The following is a 25,517-nucleotide window of genomic DNA, read 5'->3' as shown; positions in this document are numbered from 1 at the left end:
TGTCCCATCATCTTCCCTCTGGACACAGCTGTATTTCCAGCTGTTCTTGTTCCTAAAACAATACAAAGGTTTCTCTTTCACTATCGTGAACCATGAGACATATTACCACTTGTTTCTACTGACTAACGTGTTATTTCCTGTCTCGTCTCGAAGCTAAACTGACACGCTTTTTTAACCTAGACCACTAGACGTTGCAGAGATCACAACCGAAAACCCATTCTCTGAACGCACATATTCGGTGTCACTAGTTTGATAACCAGCTGTTTAACACGAGCATTCAAAAACACATGGAAACAACCCTTAGCTATAAAGGTTTAGGAGAAAATGGAAACTGCAGCACCAGTGGGAAATGTCTTATTATAGGCCTGTGATCACATTTAAGATTCAAAGCACCAGCACCCTTAAAACTGGGAAAGGTTATTTGGTCTGATAAGTCATTTTCACCATGCCCCTGCATGTAGACATCCCATGTCAGGCATGAAGAAATATATTTATACAGGGCCAGGTGCACCTTTGATGGAAAAGCCCCCCCCCCCCCCCCCCACATTCACACAGCGAAACAAATCCAAGAGTAGTTTCACAAACGCGCTGGGTTGAATTCCAACACCTCACCGGTTAGATTTCCTCATATGCACAGCTTAGTATTACAGCACTCCTTGGGGAATAAAGTATGTTATAAAGGCTGCCAATGGCTCAATCCTTCTCACATGTCAGTAATCGATCATATTACTTTTTTTTTTCTTCTTTCTGTTCTCTCTTTAGTATCAATATTTAAAAGAAAATCAAAAAACTGCATTGTGGTGTTTTCTCTGAGTTCCTTTTTAAATAGAAACAAGCTTCATGTGGACAGACTCTTTGGGAAAGCAATAAAGTGTTCATCCAAATTTGCACGCAGCTGCCATGCGTATGTAGACGTTATGCAGAAAATCCAGGCTGCTCAACTGTTTGTACTCACTTTGCTAATTTTCTGCGCTTTACAGAGAATGACCAGGAACATCCTGTAAAGACATCAAGCCCATATCCTCCAATGGCACAATTTAATTGGTGGCTGAACGCTGTAGCTTAGAAAGCCCAAACTCAGCATTGTAAGGACACTCTTTGTGTAATCTATCAAATGTGGCATGGATGACATACATGATATGTTACATAATACTGTTTTAAATATATACTTTAAGTCACAGCTTGAGGATATTTAGGCCCATTTATATCAAATTCTTTTAACTTAGACACGGGGTTGCACCTCTCCAGGTTATTACTGTGTCAATGAGTCATCTCACAGAGAGCATGCCGCTAAAATAATCAATGGGAGTTAGGTGATACAGCTGGGGCGTGCTTTATATATGTGAGAGGAAAGTGAGACCTGTCTACACTCGGAAATCACATGTGTTAGATCAAAATAAATTAGCACCATCGCAGTAACGCACTAGCCCGGAGGTTAAAACAGTTGGGAGTCATGTTAAATATAAACACAAGCACGCGCAACGCCGGGAGGTGAAAATGCTGCAAAAGACATATGTGGCAGAGAGAATACGGTGAGATCCCAAGAACAACATCCCCCGTTGATGCTCAGCTCTACCCTACAAGGCAAAAAATGAACGACAAATCCCCTCTGTTAAGGTTGGAGTCACTCTTTCATTCTCAGTCTTTATCAGACTGAGAATATCTACTCTATTTCGGTCAAGCAAGCAGATCAGGTGACGCAAAGTTTGGTCTGGTGATGATGTGAATAATAGTCCGATGTTGTCTCCTATTTTAGATCATTCCTCCAAGAGGCTACTGAAGTACTGTAGAGCTGCAAATATTACATTTTGTTTGAATTATTATTTCATTTTAATTTTACTTATGCATTCCTTATTTTTTATTTCTACAGATAAACAATGAAACTCTAGGCAGATAATGTTTAACATTTAGTGATGCTCATTATGTAGCAATCTACCTGCCACCGAGTGATGGCTGGGAAAACTCGTAGGTTGCGACATTCGTAAGTCAAGCTATACCATTGTATCTTCAAAAGCCTTGTTACATGTGAATCAACTACCAAATCAGTGATACTGTTTCTCACCGCTGCACTTCACAAACTGATAGCCGTGACATCATGAGCCGGTGCATCATGAATATGCCAGAAAAATAAAAACATGTGCTACAACAAATGTACATCAACCACAGCCACAATGTCAACTTTAATGTTAGAGAGATAGTAGTCAACAAATGTAAAATTATACTGGTGCACCCTCACTCATTAATCGCAAAAACACATCATACAGTGTAGCATTACAGCAAATAAAGCCAAATATGCCCATAACTGAAGGGATGTATTTACTGTCAGAGGACATGTGACTTGACCTTGGTCATAGAGAAAGCTGAGTTTCTAAACAAATCTATGCCGGAGATGAAAAGTTATGTAATCTCGTTGAATTTACAGTTAAGCTGTGCACAGCATAATAAATAATAGGATTGAGTTCAGATCACATTCAAATATTCAGGTATGCAGTGCCTGGATTAGGAACTGATAGTAGACTTAAGAATTAAACATAAAACTTATCATGTACGCGCACTGTGGTTTACTTAATTACAGCATACTGTCTTGTGGTTGAAAAACGCTGCCAGATATGCTCAAAATGTATGAGGCTATATAATAATAATAATAATATTAATAATGAGATAAACTGCTGCATCAAAAGAAGACCATAGATCTGATGGCAAACTGTCCCTGCCTGACAGACTTATGAATGTTTCATTATACCAGAGCCTTCTGCTTGCCAAGTCAGGAAATGGTCATGCTGTTTTGATGAGACAAACATCTATAGAAAGTCAGTGTTTCTGCAGGGTGCTAATTTGTCATGCCCGACCACAACATGCACACTAATCTATAGGAGGCCTCCTGTTGACTTTTGGGCGTGATTATGAATGGAAAATACAGCAATATAGACAGACAGAATGAGATGAATTCCTGCATTGAGTGGATGAGGCCCTCCTCACTACAGGACTTGGGTTACACTATAGCCTACTGCACATATGGAGCTCTTTGTTCCACATTCCCTCGGCTTGTCTGTGACACAAAAAAACAAAGTGTGTTAGCAAATAGCAACGTCCAATCTAGGAGCAGCTAAGGCTATCACGCCATGCACTTTTTTTTAAATTTCGCTTCATTTAAAACATGGCTTTGTCCTTTTGATCAAAACTGTCCCATAAAAGACAGGGTGAAGTTTGACCTTACTTTAGCCGACACACAGTCCTTTGATACTTGATCGATTGTTAAACTCATCTGCAACACAATGTCTCAATCTTTCCTTATTATTAGAGAGCCTAGGATGTCTAGCTGACACTGGACTCCATGCTCCTAGGTTTCTGTGGACTCGACACTTTCCAAAGATAACATGGGCCAAAGATTTCCACTCACGGGCAGACTGAGGCCCTGCTGAGGCAGCCAGCCTGATGGGGAGCAGAGGAAAAGGAGCTGGCTCAAGACTGCTAAGATCCATAGCACTGAACTGAGTGATATGCTTTTTGAGGTCTATAGTTAGGTACTCTAAATGAGGGAAGCAGGGACCAAAAGAGATCCTCTTTAAATACACTCAGAGGATAACTAACCAGAGACAAGATGCTCAGCTGGCTCAACAACGTCATTCCAATGCTGAGGAATAATACGGACATCATCAAACATAAAATTATAGATAAATCACGTGCATGTATCAGTGCAGCTCCCCATCGACCTAACTCTTCACTAATGGCTGCTGTTACCTGGTAGCTCTGTGTCTCATGTATAGACGCGCGTGTCTACAATACATTGTCCCTTTTCTTTTATTCAGTGGTAAATTGAGACTTTCAGGAAAACCTTGTCCCTCTTAGATGGCCTGGAAAGCCCAGCTCGGGGGTGTGCAGTCATATACCACATGACGTCTTAGCAGGAGAACATTCCTACGCATCGCTTTCTCTCCCTCTAAAACCATCTTTCCCGATTTAGAAATAAGGGGCACGAAAAGTGGTTTAGCACAAAACTATGGGGCAGCAGATTAATGCAAAATTAAGCCATAAAAACCTGACATATGTGAAATGTCCCAGACTGAGAATGAAATATCATTACTCCTTATTCGGGAACTTTCCACAGGAAGAAATACATGAGACTGAATTCCACTTAACCTCCTTTTTCTCCGTGCCAAAAAAAAAATGTTTTACCATTACCTAACATAATCTCTCAGGGGTGAGTAGGTATCTATAATATGTCCAAAAGGTAATGTCTTGGAAGAAAGTCAACACAACTCATGCCAAAGAGTCACTTTGAAATATTTTATTTTCGACTCTACCCTCTTAAACACTGCAGAGGATGGCTGAGGGCCGCAATGATGTTATGACTTTAGCGTTCAGCGTGGCTTACAGGAGCTTTAATTGTGTCTCCTCTCCATAAATCACTTGATGGCGACAGGAGGTGGTGCTCCAGCCACTCAGCCCACCCCTGCGTGCCGACCTCAAGTGACAACCCAAACATAAAATAGGTGCAGCCAGCTCCTATAGGCAAAGCAAGAGAGGTCACACCAGCCTGAGGCAAGCCAGCACTTTCATCTACAGCATTTACAGAATCAGCATCCTCCAACATGACATATGCAGTGAGAAGGGGATAGTGTGTGTGTGTGTGTGGAAAGAGACAGAAATGACCTCTATGCCCCTTTATATTTGTGTGGGTAAGACTAGGAGGGTGTGGGATAATCCTGGCGAGCTGTGCAGTGAGGATCACCAGCTGGCTCAGAAGGTTAGACGTGGTTAACCCCAGTTGACCCCAGCTCTCTGTTGTCAGAAGTAGGAGATCTACCCAAAGCCTGTCAAGGAAACCAGGACAATGTGGCAAGTCCCTCATGTATGACAGTCCCATTAAGGAGCTGAAAAAGGATACGTCCCTTTTATGTTTCTTTTGCTGATAAACATGCATCAAGAAAACGTCAAAGCATCGATATTACAATGAAAACATATGCATATCTATCTCGAAACTGCCTTTAAATTGCAAACCCGTTTGATCATGGATCAGTCTCATGTGAAATTTAATAGAAAATATCACATGGGTACAAAGCAAAACACTTTGAAACCCAAGCTACTGCTACGAGAGATGGAACCTTAGGCGTGTCCAACAATCCTTAACTAAAGTGATAAAAACAGGCACAATGGCTATTTGAAACAAGCTTTAGTTTTTCCTCTCAGTCTCAATAATGACACCATTCCCTCACTTCCACAGAAGAAGAAGAGTCTGGTGTCACCCATGACAGTGTGGTAACCTAAAACACCACTACTACTACTACTACTACTACTACTACTACTGTACCTTCGGCTTGTCCTGTGAGGAGTCTAAGGATTCTTATGTTCACATTCCGATCGTAAGGATGGATAACTAAGAGGCTGCTTTAATATGTCATTGTGCTTCCATAAATACAAAATCCAAAGGCTACTTTTTTGCATATCAATTGTTGAGCAACAGTTTAAACACTCCAATGTTTCTACAGAAATGAGGAGCAGAGCAAATCATATTCCTTCCTTCATGCCAGCTCTTCTTGCCATCATGGGCTGCAGGAACAGAACTAAAACGGTCCCTGAGACCAATATCCGGGCCACAATGACACACATGCACACATTATTTCATTTACTGGCCAAACAAATTCAAACAAAGCTTCTCTTGATTTCACTGGCCCTGCACCCAGTTCTTCTGTTTTAAATTAGCTTGCAATGCCGTTCTTGTTACTCGTCCATATGTCACTGTCGCTTTGATCACCGTGCTAAAGCTTTGTGCTAATGCAGGTTAATGAGACAATGATAATGAATGATTTGAGGCATCTGGTGCAGCTGGGAATGAGTTTGATATTTTTTTTTGTTTCTTTTTAAGTTTCACATTCACACAATCTCTCTCTCTCTCTGTGTGTGTGTGTGTGTGTGAACAGCAAATTCTGAATGAACTCCCATTCAGCCTGTCTCAGCTTTGTGTTGAGCTTCACCAACCAACACAAAGGCATCCATCACAGAGGGAGGGAGGCCCCTGATGTCATTGAATTTTGAGGTCCAGGCGCTGAGAGAGTTTCAATTTTTTTTTACATTTCTAAACGCAGAGATTAAAGGCTTATATGCCTGCTTTAATCTTATAAACAAGAAGTCTAAGCAAAACATGTTCGCCCTTTGTGTGTTCAATGATCCTTAAGCGACCGCAGAGAAAACCACCACACAACACATGTGAATAGATCTGAATGGATCACAACAACATGTGATAGAGTCACTGAAAGATGAGACTTAACTTCACACAGCTTTAACCACAACAATAACATAAACATGGCTCGCCTTCCTCACAGCTTCAGGACACATCCCTTTGGTTTCCACCGACAGGCATTTTCGCTCCTCTTTATAGCTCAGACTAAGCAAACGCAGACAATGTTTTCTTTCACTCTCACCACGAACGAAGACTGGGTGAGCTGTTTATTCAAATGCAATTCCCCCAAATCTGACACTTTATTGTTGAATTCATGAACTCGCCGCTCACAGACTTCTTTTCGTTCAATCGATGTTCGCTCCTTGGACATGTTCGGATGCTTTACATGAGTGTCCTGCAGCTGCGCGAGAAGTGCATCCTCTCGCAAGTAGCCTAAGTAGACTCTTAGCCCACTTTAAAACGGCAAAGGAGCCTGTTCTGTTTTTTGTTTTTTCCTTTTCCTCTGCTTTCAAGGACATAACAAAGGTCGTCTGAACTTCTCTTGAGCTGTTCCCATTCAGAGCTATGGGTGAGTTATAGGAGGAGTTCCCCCTCAAGCGGCAATCAGCCCACAAGATCTGGAATGTAGGAGAGATGATCAAATAACTTCACCCTCAGTTGAGGATTCAAATCTATTTTGAATATGTCTGCTGGAATAAGCAATTCAATGCCACACTATAGACGTATTTGAATCTCGTAACTTCAAATTGTTACATCAGCATCAAAGGATGTTGTAAATATCATCACAGCTTTTCCCCCCTAAATCCCTCCCTGTGTGTCATGTGATGTGAATTGTAAGGTCAGCAGTAAAAAAAAGATTTGATCTTTCATTAAAGGTCCACCACTATAAATATTACGTATCCTGCCTCTGCACTGGACTGCAGCTACGTCAGCTCTAGAAATAACAGCTCTGCTTGTATCGATAACGCGGTTATCAATATCCAAAATCATCCCACAGGTGTGCATGATGGAATGCCTTTCTTTACAAGCGGTTACACTGTTGACAACTAGAATAGGAGCAGATGGAAAATCATTAGCACCTCACCGCCGAATGCCACAAACCTTCTAGCTGAGCCAGAAGTGTCGACCTGAGCATGCCTGATGTTTCTATTGGCCAACAAGCACTAACCACGATGCAATGTGAAGCATGGAAAGCCACAGGTGTTCGCTGCAGTGCTTTACATAGTTCAACCATGGAGGGATTCAAAATGGGACATCATTAATCACCAAACATAACATTTACTGGTTTCCTGATGAAACAGGAAGTAAGATCTCAAGATTCCTGATTATAGTCAGAGTGAGGAAGATGTCAGGGCAGAATGTGGGGGAAACTTTCACTGTTTTTGGTTTAGTAAAATAAGAAGGAAACAGAGCAGGGACAGGATGAGAACTAAACATTTAGCTGTGGAAGACGAGGGACGTAAATGTGGATATAAAAACATGTAGGTCTCTCATATATTATTACATATACAGTATATTGTACCTGTCACTCGCCCAAGATCCAAGTCTTCTTTTAAGAGTAATACGTATAAGTAAAAGATCCCGTGTCCAATTTGGACGTCAGACAAAAATGCCATTCTTCTAAACTAAGACCTTAACAGGTCATGTCAATCTTTATTTTCACAGCTTTGAGACTAAATCAATCTCCACACATGAATCTGACAAAAATCGAATAAATCCACCTTCAAAGTAAAACAGTGCTGCTAAATGATTCAAAGCGAGCCAGCTGTGGCAACACGGCTTCATCCAAGGTGAGAGATGAAATAACAATGCTTGTGTCACAGACTACGAGATGACTGACAGCTTCCGCAATGAAAAGTAGAGGAAATATGAGCTGTTTGGGATTCTCTGAAGGATTTCTCAAAATATTCTGACTGATAAAGGAGGGGAGGATATTTCTGTACAAAGACATTGACATTAAAGCTGAAGGAGAAGCTTTTCTTTTCTTCGCCAGCATGATGTGCAAGGGAGTATGTGAGATGGAATTTTATGACACACAATGGTTTGGCCGAAGGCCAGCAGGGTACTAAGTTTTAGGTCAGGGATTTTCTCTGGTCAACACTGGCACTTAAATTCTTCCTCTGCCCATATCCTATGACCACAACCACAAAGTCAAATACGACTTAATGAATTAAGCTCTCACAAGCCCCGACATGGCAGTGGTGGAGTATGTGCATGTGAATATAAGTATACTGGTATAAGAAGTCCGAAGAAAACAAAATAGGAATTACATTTGTTGGAAGACAACCTATATTAAATAAGCCCAGGACTTTAGCAGTATTTACTCAAAATGTGAAATCACATAAACAATGACAACTGATATCTGGTTTAGAGCTAAAGCATACTGATAATTCCAAAGTTCCGACATGTGAGGCTTTGCTCCTAGTCTTTGCTTTATGTGACAGGAACTGAAATTTCAGGGACCTTAGATGAGAAATTACCTCAGCTTTTACCTAAGATGACTGTAGTCAAGCCCAAGGATAAAAGCCAGTCGAGGTAACTCGTCATCTTATTGGGATGCCCTCTGGGCACCTTCTGCTGTAGGTACTCCACAAGAATGGATGAATGGACGGCTGGACCTTTGGGTTTTAGAAAATTTTACAAAACTGTAATTTTTCACCATTATCATCATTTTAAAGATCAATCCATTAATCAAAACATCTATCAATTCAATCAATCAATCGACTAAACTGGGTTGGCATTTACGAAAAGCCATGCATGTGTTTTCGATGTCTTCTTGCCCTCCATCCATGAAGGATACAAACAGAAAACAAACACTGGCTGTGCAGAGTCATTAAAGGTCAGTTCTAACCATCACCGGCCTTTACGTAAATATAAAACCAATAATGCTCCACAGACATCCGTTAAATGTTGCTGCCATGGTTACACACCTGTCCGGTCAGTTCTTCTGTTCCACTCTCACCCTCAGAGTCACCTGCTTCACATGGCGCCCACATCTGGACAGTCTGACTCACATATCACTATCGGATGAATGCAACACGAAGACCTTGTACCACACATCTAATTTTCTGACAGGTTAGCTGTCAGAAGTGACTGGGAGGAGAACAGAGGGGACCCAAAGTAGTGAAACTCAAAAATGAGAATGACCTTAGTTTTCTGTAACCTCCCGCTCTCTTGTAGCACCCTTTGAGGGGCCTTACAACTGGAACCAGATGGCTCCTTCATTTAAACATGTGATGCATGGATGTGTACTATTGCAAAAAGTTCCCCGAAGTCATACAAACAGTAAAGGGAGAGATTTCTAAAAAGAAAAGAAAAATAATTCAAAGAGAACGTTGCCCATGTCAAACCTGCTTCAGGGTCAAAGTATTTGGTGTATCACTCTTCTGGGAAGGATTTATACAAGCGCTTGAGTGTGTCTCTGAGAATTCGAGCATCCATCAACACGTGACTTTCAATCTCCATTCCTGATCATCCCAAAGGTGTTGAATTATGCTGAGGTCAGAGCTCTGTGCAAGCCAGTCCGATTCTTCCACACTAAACTCACTAAACCATGTCTTTATGGACCTTGCTTTGGCACTGAGGCACTGCCATACCAGAACAGTACACGGTCTTTCCTGAACTGCTGCCACGAAGCACAGAATTGTTTAAAATGTAAGCTAAAGCACTATGGTTCCCTTCAATAGAACACATACTGGATCTGGATCATCTTCTTTTATCAAACCAAACTCCAGATAGCTTAGAGCAGATCTCAGCATCAGGAAACAACAAACACTGAGTGGGAGCAAGGCCATAACCCACAGGTGATCTTGCAGCTATATTGTCGCCAGGAACTCCTCTTCCAAGAACAGGACAATCAAAGACAATTTGCTGCTCCTCGTCTCCCATCCAAACAACCACTGACTATTCATCTCTCAACCTGATTCTCAAAACTACCATTTTGACACAATTATGGTGTGAAGAAAGACATTCCAGTCAACATTGGCATCAATAAATCATGCACTCAGTCTGGATCATGAGAGATTGTAAAACACAAGACAGATAATCCAGTTAGAATGTGTCACCGCTGATCCCAGACGTCACTCCTCAGCTGCAGACTCGTATAACCCACTAGTATGTGATGTGTTTGATGGCTGCAAAAATACATCATTTCGGATCACAATGCGAGTGCAGTATGCACAATAACAATGCTGCAGGGTGTGGCCATGTCAAATACGGTTAAGTTAAAACATGTGCTTACATTGATATAACTTTTAAAAAATGGAATTTAGTTTTGCGCTATTCATATTCGATGAAATATGTTTCTTTTTGTGTGTGACACAATATGGACATAGTAAGAGGTCATGATGTTTCCAAAATATATGTTATTAACTTGGTATTCCCATTTTAACATTCTGCATCCCACACAAAAGTCTTACTGTCTCTCTTCCTGTGCTTAGACTCTCCATACCATCACATCATGGCTGCTCTCAGAAAGAAAATGACACATAATAAGAGGAACTGCTGTACTCGTAGACGACACTAAAATAAGTACTGCTTTAATCAGGCCCTCGATGCCACATCTAGTCCACCGACAACAAAAACAACCCAACAATTGAAGCAAGCTGTGGCCAAACGCTAACACGCAGAGGATGAGTTGAGTTTACTTTCTAAATCGTAGGCGGTTGTGATGTAAAAAAAGGCCTTTAAGAAAGTTCAACTCATCACCACTCATTATTATCTCATTACTAAAACACATCCATTCTAAAATGGATGTGTTTTCATGTGTCCAAAGACATGATTAGGAGTAATAAGAAAGATAAAACACGTACAGACAAAGATCCAAGGGGCAGATACGATGGCTACAAGAGCAATCTATTCCCAAACACATCATTTAAGGTTTGTCCTTTGAGCTCCTGGACGCCGCATGCTGCTGGCCCCTCTGGATTAGGGTGCCATCTGTACACCTTGTTAAAGTGAATCATAAGGTTTCATTTTTCATAATGGTCCGTGGTTACAAAAGAGCCTGAGCTAATGAGGCTGCATCCAGAACGGCCAGACGTAAACCCGGGTGTGTGCCTGTTGGGCACGTTTGGTACACAATGGCCTGGACTGCTTCACTGCATGAGTATAAAAAGTCACTGTGTCAGAGGTGGACTGATTAAATGTGCTTTACTTCCTTCGCCAATGCTGATGCACTTATTTCCTCCTGGTCCACGAGGAACCATATGTTCATGGGAGCTAATGACTACAAGTCGGGGAGCTGGGATTAAGTGTTGCTGTGGTCTAAGACACATGCTCACACTCTCGAAATGAGAGCTCACTCTGTGATTAGTAAGTTGGGTGAAACCCATGAAACAGAAAACAAGGATATGCTATTCTATTAAAGCATAAAATAAAAGCAAAGGGTTTTGCACAGAATATGGATACTCTTAGCGCTAAAGTAATCCTTGAATGGAAAACGAATATTCTAAAGATAACACAGCAACCAAAAAGAAATCAAGCAGGGCAGGCTTATACAAAAGATTTATACCTATTCCTGAATTTCCAGAAATTCAGAAAAATCATAAGTTAATAGTTCACCTATTTTTTTCTTTGCATAATATCCGTCATTATGGAGTAACAAAACAGCATGCAAATATATATATATATATACTGGCAATAAGATGGCTAGTCTTCGATGATGCATGGCCTTCATACACTGACAGCAGGGGAATACACAATCCCTTAATACAGAACAAGTACGCAACCTTAAGAATACCATACCATTTGTAACTAGAAGACTAACAAATTATCGCTTGTGTGGAGCAGGAAAACACATTAGAGTAATTCTACAGTCATGGAGCTACAAGCTAAGCCCTCCAGTCAGATAAAATTAGGCTCCAATGTCTGGATAAGTTACAGTAACAGTGGCCACCTCGCCGAGAGGAAATCAATCAGGTTGCCACGTGCGGAGTTACTGTCAGAGACTGGAGAAGGGCAACAGGTGGCTGTCAACTTAGAGAGAAAGAGGGTCATCATCCAGTTAGAGGAGCGGCAGGTCTGTCTGCCACTCCCCAGGTTCCACTAAGCTCAGCCAAGCAGCAGCAGGAGGAGAATAAGGTAAAGCCACTCCAGTGTAGTGTGTTGACAAGTCAGCCGAATAATCACAAGTATGTGACTGGAAAGGTCTTTATTCTATGGCTAAACAGTCTCACAACATGATCAATAGGGTGTGGAAATATTTGAAAATATATGTGCTAAGTTTTCTGATTTAGTAAAAAAAAAAAAAAAAAAATATCTTGTGCGAACTAGACTTTATTGAGAACAGGAAATAACATTTTCTATTGTGTCACCATTAGTTTAATGAGGTGTCATGACTGAAGTCTCAGTCAAAGGTCCACTGGAGTCTCCAAATGTTTGCATTCAATTTCATGCATCAGCGGGAAGAATGAATAACAGGAGACGAGTAGCGGTGATAGTTCTCAGATCAATGTAACTTTATCCAAATGTAAAATGCCTGAGCCTTTGGTTCACTTTGACTGCAAGAGAGAAAGAAAAAAGAAATCACCAACTTCTGACAATTTTACAGCCTAATGGCTTTTCCAGGCAGCGAGTTATTTTTATACTTGAAGCTTGTCTGGGAGGCTCCATGTGTCTTTTTGTGGGAATGTGTGCTGCTCCATGTTATGCTACCGAAAAGCGCAGTGCTATTTGCTAACGGCAAGCAAATCCCACCCGTATTCATTACATCATTACAGGTAGCACCAAAATAATGAATGTGCATTAATAGATGCAGGAGCTTGAATCATGAATTTCAGGAAACATCTATGCTTAAGTAAATGCTTAGGCAATTAGCTTCCCGAGTGCAATCAAAAAACCTTCTGATAAGCGCATTGTGATTGTGTATGTTTGCATATGTTTTCACTCAGCTCCCTCTCTGCTGGTTCCCTCACATTACTCAAACTCTCCAGGAGGTCCAATAAAACGAAGTGACAGAACACAGCAACTCCAAAAACATAAAATGCTCTCAGTCTGCGCTCTTTGCCAGCGCTTTTAAAAATGCTATTAATTCTCAGCCAAATTGAGAGTCTAGGCTGTTTCCCAGAACTGCATGTGCATGTTCAACAAAGACCTCAAAATATGTTTTATTAGTAATAGGAGCGATTTAAGCACATACTTCACCGGTGATGTGGAGTGAGAAAGACAAGGTGGGTGTCATAAAAACAGAAGACACAAAATGACATGACGAGTTTTTTTTTACGCACCGATGCAGGCGTGAACTCTGACGGACAGCTGTGTCCGGAGAATAATGCCGTGTTTCTTGCCTCTCCTGTGAAGACAAACAGACAAACAGCGAGAATGAGAAATGTTGCATTAAGACAGATATGATTAGATTATGCGTGTTATTGTGTGTGTGTGTGGCATGCACAACTGTATCAAGATAAAGCTGCAGAATGTCTGACTCCGAAGCAAGTACTGACACGCTGCATAATGAATTCCCAGCTAAATCCCCCCCCCCCAGTAATTGAAACCATTCAGCCTGACAAACTGTTCAGTATTTCCTATTTCAACACAAAAAGCAACAGGTCATGGAACAGAATGAGGAGGTCTCTACAGGTAAAACCTGAGGGATGGGAGCAGGCCAGGGGTCGACCCCGCCCCCGTGTTAATGGAGATATGCCAAAGACCCTGTCACCATCCTGTCAACTGCTTACAATGTCTGAATGACGAGCCGATACAAAGGCAACAACAATGCATCGCAGTTCTATTCAGTCGTAAAAAATTGGAACGTGAGAGACGCGTAGTTTGTGGTCACACAAAGAGTAACCTGACTACTTAGAATCCTACGTTTAGATAAAGAGTAGGAAACGTGATGTGAGCCATTATTTTGTGTTATCTTCCTCAAATTCAAACAAAACCCTTACTGATAATTTTAGTTACAAAGTTAGCTGTCACTATTCCAGATGTAAATCCTATAAGACTCAATAACTGTGAATAGTTACGAGACTAAAATAATAAAATACTATCAGCTGTGACCCATTGGTGCATATCTACTGTATGTCAGTAGTGCAGTGAAGCTTCGATGGCACAGCTCATTGATGTTTACGTAATACATTGTGGACAATTCTGGATATCTGTGGTATGAATGAAATATATGTATTGAATATATGTTAAATGTTTAGCTTACAGCTGATGATGAAAACTAGATGACTGTCAGCATCGTCCTGAAGTGTTTTCTGCCAGAGATAATGAAAACAAACTGTGTTTGGATCCAACGTGTAATCAGTCCTATCAGCATATTAGGAAACAATGAAGAATCAGTTGCTGCTTTATCGTGATTATATAATAAATCTGACCGCAAAAGCACATGTTTCAAATTTAAGTGATGGACTCCACAAACTCTGCCTTTAATTTAGCTCACTGAATAGACATAAAAACCAGCAGACAAAACTGTAGACAAGAGCACAGCAGGTTAATTTACTCAACCCCCCCAATCCCCCACCCCTAATTCAGCCTTCTTAAAAATGGGCTTTTATGCGGTCTGCACAAAAGACTGTGGGATTGTCCGGACAGGCAGCGCAACAGCAACGTAATGCTGTTAGTGACAATCAGGCAGCAGCGGGTCTGACAGAGAGGGAAAAAGCAAAGACCATAATGCAGCCTTGTCGTCAAAGCAGCGAGCAGCACTGCTGTTAGCCGCTCCACACATCAACCCTGCCCTGACCAGACAGAGGGAGTCTGCACCCACATGCCCACAGCCAGATTACATGACAGGGGAAGTCTGCGTATGCTCACTGCACTTATCAAGTAGAATATCCAGCAACAAGCCGAGGTGACACAGCAGCACCGGCTGTCAGCATGGACCTGAGCTGCTGAGATGAGACGGATAGCAGGAACTTCATCTTCTGCTATGCTTTTGCGGTAAACGGGTAACCGGAGCTGTTTTGTCACGAATCTCTGCTTTCTCTCTGCCTGGCTGCAATGATGTCCCTGTGCTAAACTAAGACCTGAGGCTACACAGGCCCAGCATGCTCATTATCAAATTAAATAATGGAGCACTACATAAGAATTGAGGTTTCCAGACCCCCCCCCTCCACCACCCGGCCTTTACCAATTAAACCTGAAAATTAAACAATGCCACAGACAGGGCTACAGGCCTATAAAGGAAGGATGGCAACATTGCACAAGTAATCATGACCATAAAGAATGTCGTTCAAAGAACACACTGGCTACATTTTGGGATATAATACTTACTGAATTTTGTCATCCTCTTTTGGCCAAGTGTTCGCCTACCCCCCCCCCCCCCCGTTGGTGGTGCTTTGAAATCAACTAAAGCCAAGCTCGGATTAAATCTGATTCATCATCTGTAACATCACGATGCTGAGATTCTTTGGTGCTACCACTGAATGACCGGGACTATTTCTAATAATCTCCCTCGAACGAATGAACTCAACCTTCACCGAATCAATTATTTCTTACTTACGCTCGACATTCAGGTTATTTTTCAAAAAGAGTTTGGATGGAAGCCTGAATGGAAACATATGGCCCTTTCATACACTCTGTAGCTGAAAGAGAGTGTGTTGTAAATCTTTTACTAAGCAGCATAAATCTAATAATTCGCCTCTCAAATGGTACAAAAGGAATGCAGCCACTGAAACGTGAAAGCTACATTTGCCAATTAGATATCCCCGTATTATTTCCCTCCCTATTTGTCTCCCGTCTCTCCCCCGTTGTTCAGCACCCCCATAAAGCTCGGCCTAAATCCTAAAAACCAAGCAGCAGCAACCGGACCGGTGGAGACCTGCCAGTGCCGCGCTCTCTGGCTTTATCTACGTGAGCATTACTGGCACTGTTTATGAAACAGCACAAACTGTTTGCCCACAGGAAAGTGAGCATGCATTCTTGGAATACAGAAAAGCCATCGCTTGTCTTGGAGGACCAATTAATGCCAGACCAGAAGGCCCCCACGGAGGTCTTACTGACTCAGCGCTGCCTGATGAGCACCCCCCACCCCCCCTGTGTCTCCACAAGGAGACCACATCCACACTGCATAAACCCCAAGATGCCCTTTTCTATTCTGCTAATAATAGCCATAGACTGCTTTCCAAACACAGAAGGAACAACCGGCATGTTATTTCCCTCCTTGAAGTTTGAGCCGTATCCTGTGACAAATCCTCTCTTTCTCTTCTCTGTCTCCTCGAAAGGAAATGTTGCGTGCTCATGAGTATCTACAAGCTGATGTCCAAGTGGCTCAGGAAATAATGAAAGTGGAGCTGTCCTGAGAGAGAAGAGAGATGTGATGAGAAACTCTCACTAGCCAAGGATAACGGAGCAAATAGCACTTGGATTCTGTTGGATTTTAAAATGCGTGACTTCTAACTGCTTGTCAAACGCATCAAGGGCACTCAGTAAAAGCCAGAGAAGCACATTCAGCTCTAAGTTGCTGGCTTTTTTGACGTGCTTTATAAGATCCAGTGATCAATTGTGAAAAGAAAATGTCTCTGCCTTTGCCAAATCTGATCTTAGCTTTTATAAACCAACGTCACGTCCTCAGGGACACATTTCCTGAGCAAACAAATGCAGCATCCGACTTCCGACACATTTCCTCATATAATACACTGTCTCACAGCATCGGACCCGAGCTTCCTGGAACACTACCTGCTCTCTTCAATCCACAAAAAAACACTCAAGCGGCTGTAAATGTCTGTATGCACTTGTTTGGCCATCTGATTCTAAATACATTAACTTTACTTCGTCTGGGCTCAGTGTTACAAATACAGGAAATTATGTGCATGGGGTCAATCAATCTATCACAGCTCTATACAGAAGATGAATGACACGATGACTGCTATCCAGCACAGCGCAGAAACGTATGGGCCATACGGTCAGTTTGTAACTTGAAATAAGACTGTACACGAGATGGACAGGGGATTTATGAGTCACAGTCTCCTATAGCTGAGCTTCAAACGTGGTGTGGAAGTGATTACGGCCCTTAAGCTCCCATGACATGGATATCTTCTGGCTCCGCAATGCTCTGTCAGAGGATCACACTTAACTCTGTTTGTAAAGACACTAGGTATGACACAGCCGCCTCTGGAATGCAACCTGCTATTAATATCAATTACAGATGGATTCAATGGCCAATGATTAGGGGCGTTCAGGAACTCAGGCAGCGTAGGAATATTCTCCTACTTTCTTTCCAAATGTAAATGGCAGCGCTTCAAGCAAAAAAAACAATGAAAGCAGCTTTGCGTGTTAGCTGGCCTCGGTGCAGCGGTGCAACTTTGCTATCAAGCTGTAAAAAAGCAGGCAGAAAGATGGGAAACACTTAAATTGTTCTCTGTACATTAAAGGCTTTACAGTTGGCGACTGATGCTGTCAGATCTTATGCAGTAAAAACAGAAATACATTGAAACAAGCAATGGCAAAATGCCTCATCAGATGTAGTGAAATAATAGTTAGAATCATTATTACAACAGCGCGGAGTGGTAGGGGAAGCAATGATGGGCACATCAGCACCATAAAAAGTACTGTACTGCCCTTTTTCCAAAATAATTGGCGAACTATCTTCACCCCTAGACCCCTCAGGACCCCCCCCCTACCCACGGGCTCCAAGCAATGTCAGCCAAACTGGGAAAAGACAAGCCCTCTCGACGTCCAATGGAAACACCAGGCCAGAAAGAAGCTTATGAATTCCAGGTTGGACAAGTAAATTCATACATGTTTGTGGTCCAGTCGACCAGGAACTCCGGTGCCAACCTTTGGCTTGTGATCATCTGAAGTGGGCAGCAGACGAATGATATGTCATCATGCTCCGCAGTACATGAAAAACATATGGAGTCAATAAAGCAAGTGGCCAAACACTGTGTATGAAACAGAAATGAAACTAACACAATTTCAAAACAAATTCGTCCAGGTCTAAGAGTTCTGTTAAGACAGGCTCAATGACCTTCGTATTTCAGGGAAACAATGCAGCTGCGCTACAAGTTGACAGTTATATAGTGGTGGGCATGCAATTATGGCCAGGCCGTTTTTTAATAAGAGCACCGAGGCTGTACTTGATAGGCATGAGGCTGATTAATGACAAGATATGTCTACACCTCGTGTGTAGTTTAGATGACATCACTGCTGCAAGACGGAGGCATTTTAAGGGACGTAAATGAATGGCGATCCATGGAAAGTCTGAGACATATGATCTGTTAAAAGAGGCACCGCCACAGACCTGATCAGATGTATCGAGGACTGACTTTCAGACCATACGAGCAGGTTCCACTAAATTGATCGGTTAGAAAGGTTACATGTCATGATCCAATGAGATTGTTATGATATCTCGTAACTTATTAACAGTGGAGTCATCGTAGTTAAAATAAATAAATACTGATATTCATTTTGGGCATCGAGAATCCCAAAGTGCTGAACGACTTCTGACACTCAGATTCCCTCTGGTGAAGCAAAGCCCTCAGCTCCTCCACAGATACAACCACCTCCTGAGAGGAGCTTTGCAGGCTCAGAAAAAAGCTTATTTCTCTCGTTCATCCTGCAAATGAAACGAGCACGATTATGACTCACTACAATGAAATCAAATTAAGCAAGCAGGATATTAACGCTTATCCCTGCGACTAAGAATTTAAAGGTGCTATCTCTCTTTTCTCTTTTCTCTTATCTCTTATCGGAATTTTTAAGCCTGTCTTGAGAAACAGTCATGACATTGCATCTATGATGTCTGCTAAAGCAAAACAATATTTTGAGCAGTTTGCCATGGAATTTTCTGATCAAATATGTTTTTGTTTTTTCCAACAGCTAATTTGAGCGCAACAACATGGACACCTTCAAGAAACGTAACATGATCAACCAGAAAATCAGTGCCCAGTCGCTCTTGTGTTTTCAATCTGAGCCGCTCTGGCGTAAGTCCGAGCTGCACCTTTTGAAGTTCAAAGACTATATGAGCAACGTTTTATGGCAGCACATGAATGAGCTTCATTTCGTTTTTGCTTTAGTGCAGCGATGCAGAATGGTTTTCATATTGGCACACTGTGTATGAGCAGTTGTTTGCTATGGAAGTGATGCTGAAGGAGCAGCGAAGAATGAGAGAGACAGAGACGGGTGAGATTGTTATCTTACCCTCTTTCCTCTTGAAATCCCTCCAGCTCATCTCTCTGCTCCGCCAGTGTGGACTCCAAGTCCAGGTAGCCGCCATTGTGGGACAGCTGTAGGGCACAGTCATCAGGCTGAACGGGGGGGACACAGAGATGTTAATTTGCCTTGTCTTTTAAGATCGTACCTTTAAGATTTCACATGTAAAAAAAACAACAAAAAAAGTATGTGAGATATTTGCGGTCACCAACGAGAGCCAAAGGCCTGCTCTGCCAAATCCTGTTCCAATCTGATCCAATCAGAACCCAAACATGGGCTTAATAAGGCAAAAACAGGCTGATCTTGAGGCTCATTTCAAACATGAACTTGAATGATATCAAAACAAGGCAACCTTTCCAAAGCTGTGAGTCATGCTGTTCATTTAAAGAAATGGCGAGATGGCTCTGAAAAGCTTGAACCACTGCCGCTTTAAAACAAGAGAATGATTATGTTGAATGTTTGTGTTTGACACACATATTTTTATAACGCCATGGACAGACTTAAATCATAATTTGCAACATCCACATCACTTGTGTGAAAGGTAAATGTCTTGTCCACGGTGACCCACAGAAAGCTACTCCATCACCTCCTATCAGCGTCCTGCAACGAGGAGCAGGGCAGGGTCAAAGGGAAGGCACGCACATTTCAGAACACTTTGCCGGTCTCTGGCTTCTTATCTTGCTGCTCTCTCCGTCTGATAAACTATCATCACACAAGATGATTCATCTGGTCTGGGATGGCTGTCATCGGGCCGACTGCGGTCAGGCAGATGAGGAATGGAAGTGTCTGTTCGCTTCTCTGAGTGACCTCCAAATTGTAGATATTAACCCATTTATATTCAGAGCCTTGTCAGCCCCGCAGGAACGTGGCTCCAGTGGTGAAGCAGATGAGAGGAAGACTAACTCCATTACAGTAGGGCAAACACAAGCGTTTGAGAGGGAGTCAGCCCTCAGGATCAACCATCGGGATTGTTAACGACACGCTGTGCCGTCCACTAATACACAGGAATCTGCACAAGTCAGTACATTTGCCTCATCTTGTCAGTAGGACTAAGACATGATGACATTACAGCAACACCATGATCAGTTTAAATGCCAGGTTTACCCCCATTGAGGGGTTGCCAGACATTTCACAAACTTGTATGTAGCCTAGACATGTTTTCTTAATCAGACTAGTTCAGATGTTGTTAAATTCCCTCTCCCATATGACATTAAATGAATTGAATGTGAAGGAACAAGGCTTGGAAAGACATTATGCTCTGATGGCGTTTGATCTGCTCAGCCACTCCGCTGTGTGTGTGTGTGTGTGTGTATGGCCGTGCGACAGCACTGAAAGCCTGTGTCATGTCTGAGAGGAAACCAATGTGGTTGCTCAGGACAAATGCAACTCTCTCTTTGACTTTCTCTCTGCCACCATCGTGTCTGCATTCTGTGCAGACGACACATTACGATCGGAAATACTATGATTAAAGCGATGATGAGGTGAACGTCTTCACTTTGAGAGGATGCATGAGATGGAGCAGAGGTCAATGTGGTAAAGATGCTACACACACACATATATATAATATGACATATTATAAAACAATATACAATATAGACACCGGAAGGAAGAAAATGCTTCTCCAGATTACAGGAGAGGGGCTGTAAAAAATAAAAATAAAAATGCCAGAGCTTGCTATTTTAATGCCTGTGGACTGACATGCCTTAAAAGTAATGGGTGTGACAGTAACATGCAATGAAGCATGAAGGAGAAGTCGTGCTTACCGGTAATCATATACGCTGACCAGTGGCTGAGCGTACACTGTGTGATACTGAACCAAAGCAGGGAATAGTTTAACGTCTCCCTGATGCCCAAATGACAAAATCTGCTCCGCTGTGCTAAATGTTTGCAAATAAATGTAGTGACTTGTTCATGACTTTGATGTTGACCTACTTACATTTGGTCATATCCCTGGAAAAGTGCATGCCTGCAGTGACAGACATATTCACATTGGAGCTAGATACAGGTCATTTGTCATCGAGAGTGTGAACTGTCGAGGGAACAAAATCTCGTCCAAGCAATAAATCACAAATGAATGATGAGTCTTGTAATCTGGAGGTCACTCTAGTCTAGTCTATAATGGAGACATAGGAGTAGATAGAAATGGTGCCAGGTTGATGGTATCGCCTGGAACCTTTTTTATTTCTGTGGGAGTTTGTATTTAGCAGTAGACAAAAAGCATAAATTAAAGTTTAGGAAAACCACTTTAAACACTGATGCTATCATTGTTCAATAACTTTTATTTTGTGCCTTGAACTTTTACTTCATAAGCAAACAACTGATGCCAGTTAGACATGGAGTTCTCTTCCATCACTGCTTATTCTCTGCCCCTATTTCCCTCTAATTATATTTACTCCAAAGACAAAAGACACTGTTGCTGCTTCTATATTCAAAAAAGCATACAAGATATTTTGTAAGCATCACGAACTGGGGAACTCCTTAATCTCTTTATGTTTGATTTTTCTTTCAGAGATACTTCAGGCACTGTGGAATTTTGTGAATTGGATAAAAGGCCATAAAAAATGTTTGTTCTCTTTCAGCTTTATGCTCTATATCACAACCTGAAATAGACAAAACATTGGGCTGAATTTGCAGTAAACAGTAATTAGTCAGTGGTGAGACCCAGAAATGCATTTCCCCCCACACAAGGTTTCGTAATCGCAGCCCAAGAGTGAAAAGCGGGAATGTTGACTTGAACTACGTGAGAGTGTCATTAACAAGTCTCTATCTGTGCATCCATTGATGCCTCACTCCAACACAGCCGGCTTCAATTTACCGTCACTTTATATAATGAAGCTGGATTACTGTTTGCGAGATTTGCAATAGTATAATCTTGCCTGGTTGATGCACATAAATGGCTGTTAATCCAGGAACACTGTTATCAGATTATCAGTGGCAGAGGCTTTATGAGCCCCCCCCACGCAGGACTTGAACCTTCAGTGGCCCTGCAATGGCCAAGTCCAGAGAGTCAACCACTCTGCTCACACACTGAGGTCTGGCCTCTCCCTTCAACCACCATACTGTGGTCAACTGACCAGGGCAGTAAAGGCAGAAAGGACTAAAATTAGACACCATACAATTTCCAATTAGAGCTGCTATCGCACTCTAAATTTATTTGTATTCCGCAGGGTAGAGTGAGTAAATGAGATATACTGTGCGCAGGCTAATATTAACAACACTGTCGGTTACAATTGCTGACCCTGTGTTCACCAGCCTCAGACATTTTTGTCTGTAATCTCTGCGCTGTAGTGAATCAAACAATATTTTTTTTTGGAAAGCCACAATAAAAGATAAGTTTGTTTGATAAAGGTGAGGATGGCATTTGTGGAGTTTTTTTTCCTCCGAAGGCAAGTGATTTAAAAAAACATTAGAACAGACTTGATGCATGGAAGAGAAACCGCAATAGCAATCTCACATTTCTGTCACGCGCGCAGAGGATGAGTCTGTCCACGGAAGCTGCAGAGACAACCATTCTGAGTGAGACCAGCAAAACCTCAGCTCTGCATAACAATGTGCAAAAGAATGTAAAGGCGATTTGACGGGCATGGAGGAGGAACCTGTACTTTACTGCATTTAACATAACTTCTCATTATGAAACTCTGTAATTTCTTAGGGGGGGGGGGGGGGCGCAGGAAAACAACTGGCTCAAAAATGTAAATCCCCAAAGTGAGTGTTTATTCTCCAAGATTCAGCCACATTCTTTTGAATACTGCATTCCTATCTGCTATCAATGCTTAAATCTATTGATCCCGTTGACTTGTCTATTTGGAGAAGGCAGACAGAGTCACAGCTTGAGGCGGCCCTGAATTTTTCCAACACACTAACTTCTCCTGTCTTCCAGATCCTTCCTCTGCAATCAGCTCATTCCTGTCACCTGTGCCTCCTACGCTCACCTGCAACTCATCCCTCATCAGCCCGGACGCTTCGTATTCCCTGCTCCTGCCACACCTCTCTCTCTCTCTCTCACTGCCTGGCTTCGATCAATAAAGCTCAGTTTCTGGATTCACCTTCTCCTGACGTGCATTTGGGCTATTACCTGCCTTGGCCCGTGGCAGCTAGACAGATTTACAATACAGTATGCAATTTTCTCAACTTCAAGTTATTGGTTGTCCTGACGATGACGTCGCTGCTGCACAACAAGCACTTAGGGTTTGAATCCTTGTTGCTATAAAACATAAGCTCCAGCCATAATGGCTTTTGATGTTTAAACCTCACAAAACTCTTTACTGAGGTTTCGCTCTCTGCATCGGCATAGCAAACGTGCTCCTCAGCGTATACAACACACACGCCACATGCGCTGACCACCCCCTCCTGTTTCAGGCTGCAGACTGAAACTGACAGGGACAGCATGTGCGTCTTTGTGCGAGCTGTTTTGACTCCCTCAACACCGTGTGTTTGCAGAGTTCTACTAATACCGGATCGACCGGCACCATAGACAGCGCTCAAAGACAACAGGCTTCTTGTGCAAGGTGGTTGCAGGGTCACACACACCGCTTCTTCAAATATTTGAGGGGTTAATCAGAGAAATGTGCAAATGTGGTGACAGTCTTGTCATCCACCTGACGGCACCTTCAACTCACTGCTAACCACCAGTGTGGCCAGTGTCTCATAACCTACCGCTGGTCCTCTCTTCCTGTGGAGTGTGCAGTGCAACTGGCCTGGCTTTAAACTGAGAACAGTGCAAAGTGCATCAGCTCTTTGTGTTTTTGATTCTGCCTCCACTCTCAAACATCCCACATCCCATCCCACTGGTCAGAGTGAGAGGGCTGCAAAATGAGAGGCAAGCTTGTTGTGATCTGCAACATCCTGAGACTTCCATGGCTCATTTTACCAGCTCCATTCAAACAAGTCAGAGAACAATGGATCTGACAATATGAAGAAAGATTTAATTAACTTCCCCAACCAGACTGAGATGAATGCTCAATAAAAGACCAGCCCTCAGACGCTGCTGCTCCTCAGCTTCTTTTGAATATAAAGGTCAGTAGGTGAGACCTTCTGAAAATGTGATGGGATGCACAAAGTCAGAAAACAGAAAGAACCATCAGAGAAAATTATAAAATGGGCTCCGTGTTCAGATGATTTGTCGCTGGCTTACTTTTATTGGGCGGATCATCCATTATAAATTATTTGGAAATGTTTAAAAATGGCTGTGCAGTTGTGGATTTAGTTCGGGCCAACGAAAACATTTTGTTTCACCTCCTCAAGCAGTTAAAAATAAAGGAGAGCTGACATGATAGCAGCTGACCAAATCCAACAAGGCAAAGGTACGGCAACATGCACGAAACCTATAAACCCCATGGGAATAACAAAATGGACCAAAACGGTAAGATGTCACGCGATAAAATGTTGGAGCAATGTTTTGGATACCTAGAAGTTGGGTTGAGCTCAGATGGTTACAAAATGAAATCCCTAGATCCAGGGCAATCTGGGTAGGGATTTACCTTCTGTTCCTCAACAACAGTCTAAATGGGAATTTGAGCCAACCTACTGTGCTGCTTGTAATCAGGGCTGTGTAGTGGCAATAGGAGAGAAGGTATCCTCAGTAATCTTAAAGCTGACCCACTGCCATTCATGATGTCACAAACTCAATGAAGTCTCCGCTTTTATTTAAAAACATCCCTTATCATAAAAACTAGACAAAACCATCTGAAAGTTGGGGCACAAACAATTAATAATACGTTGTATTAAGTAACCAATAGTTGCCTTAATTTCTTCTGATTCTTTTTTTTTTTTTTTTTTTTGCACAAAATAACTTCCACAAAAAACTTTATGGAATTCTTAATATTTCATCATTCAAGCTGATAAGACGGTAAGAAAAGCCGGTTTCATTGTGGCTGAACATGAACACATCCTGGGTGCTTTCTCATCTCCAATATAATCTGCAGAATCTGTTTGAACGCACTCTGAAGCTCCATCAGCATCGCAGACCAACAAAGCGCCCCCCCATCAACATCTTCAAGTCAATCATTAATTAACTGTGTTCTCATTTAAATTAACTTGAGTAAACCATCACATGAAAAAAAAGCATCGTGCATACCTTATGTGGAGCTCTCAGCAGCCTGTGGACTCCAGCAATTTGATTGATCAGGGGAATATCTTCACTGAAAGTGTACGAAGGAGGTCTGGTGGGCTCTGGGAAGTTGGTGCTGTTAAATGGATCAGTATCATCTAAGAACTGTACCCTGCATACAAACGTGGCCAT

The 25,517-nt window shown here is 42.2% G+C and overlaps 1 protein-coding gene across 1 annotated transcript in view; it reads right to left on the bottom strand.

Moving 5' to 3' along the window:
• fhod3b (formin homology 2 domain containing 3b) overlaps window positions 1–25,517 on the bottom strand; it is a 73,008-nt gene extending 47,491 nt beyond the window's left edge. Inside the window, exons 1-3 of the mRNA XM_068755838.1 lie at window positions 25,353–25,517; window positions 19,265–19,371; window positions 13,408–13,472 (exon numbers count right to left, since the gene is read on the bottom strand). Of these exons, the coding sequence (XP_068611939.1) occupies window positions 13,408–13,472; window positions 19,265–19,371; window positions 25,353–25,517 (337 nt within the window). The remainder of the gene's footprint in view (window positions 1–13,407; window positions 13,473–19,264; window positions 19,372–25,352) is intronic.

This window comes from Brachionichthys hirsutus, chromosome 3 (genome assembly GCF_040956055.1).
Source record: "Brachionichthys hirsutus isolate HB-005 chromosome 3, CSIRO-AGI_Bhir_v1, whole genome shotgun sequence".
In the NCBI taxonomy this organism is placed as follows: Eukaryota; Metazoa; Chordata; class Actinopteri; order Lophiiformes; family Brachionichthyidae; genus Brachionichthys; species Brachionichthys hirsutus.
This window is presented reverse-complemented; position numbering and strand designations above follow the sequence as displayed.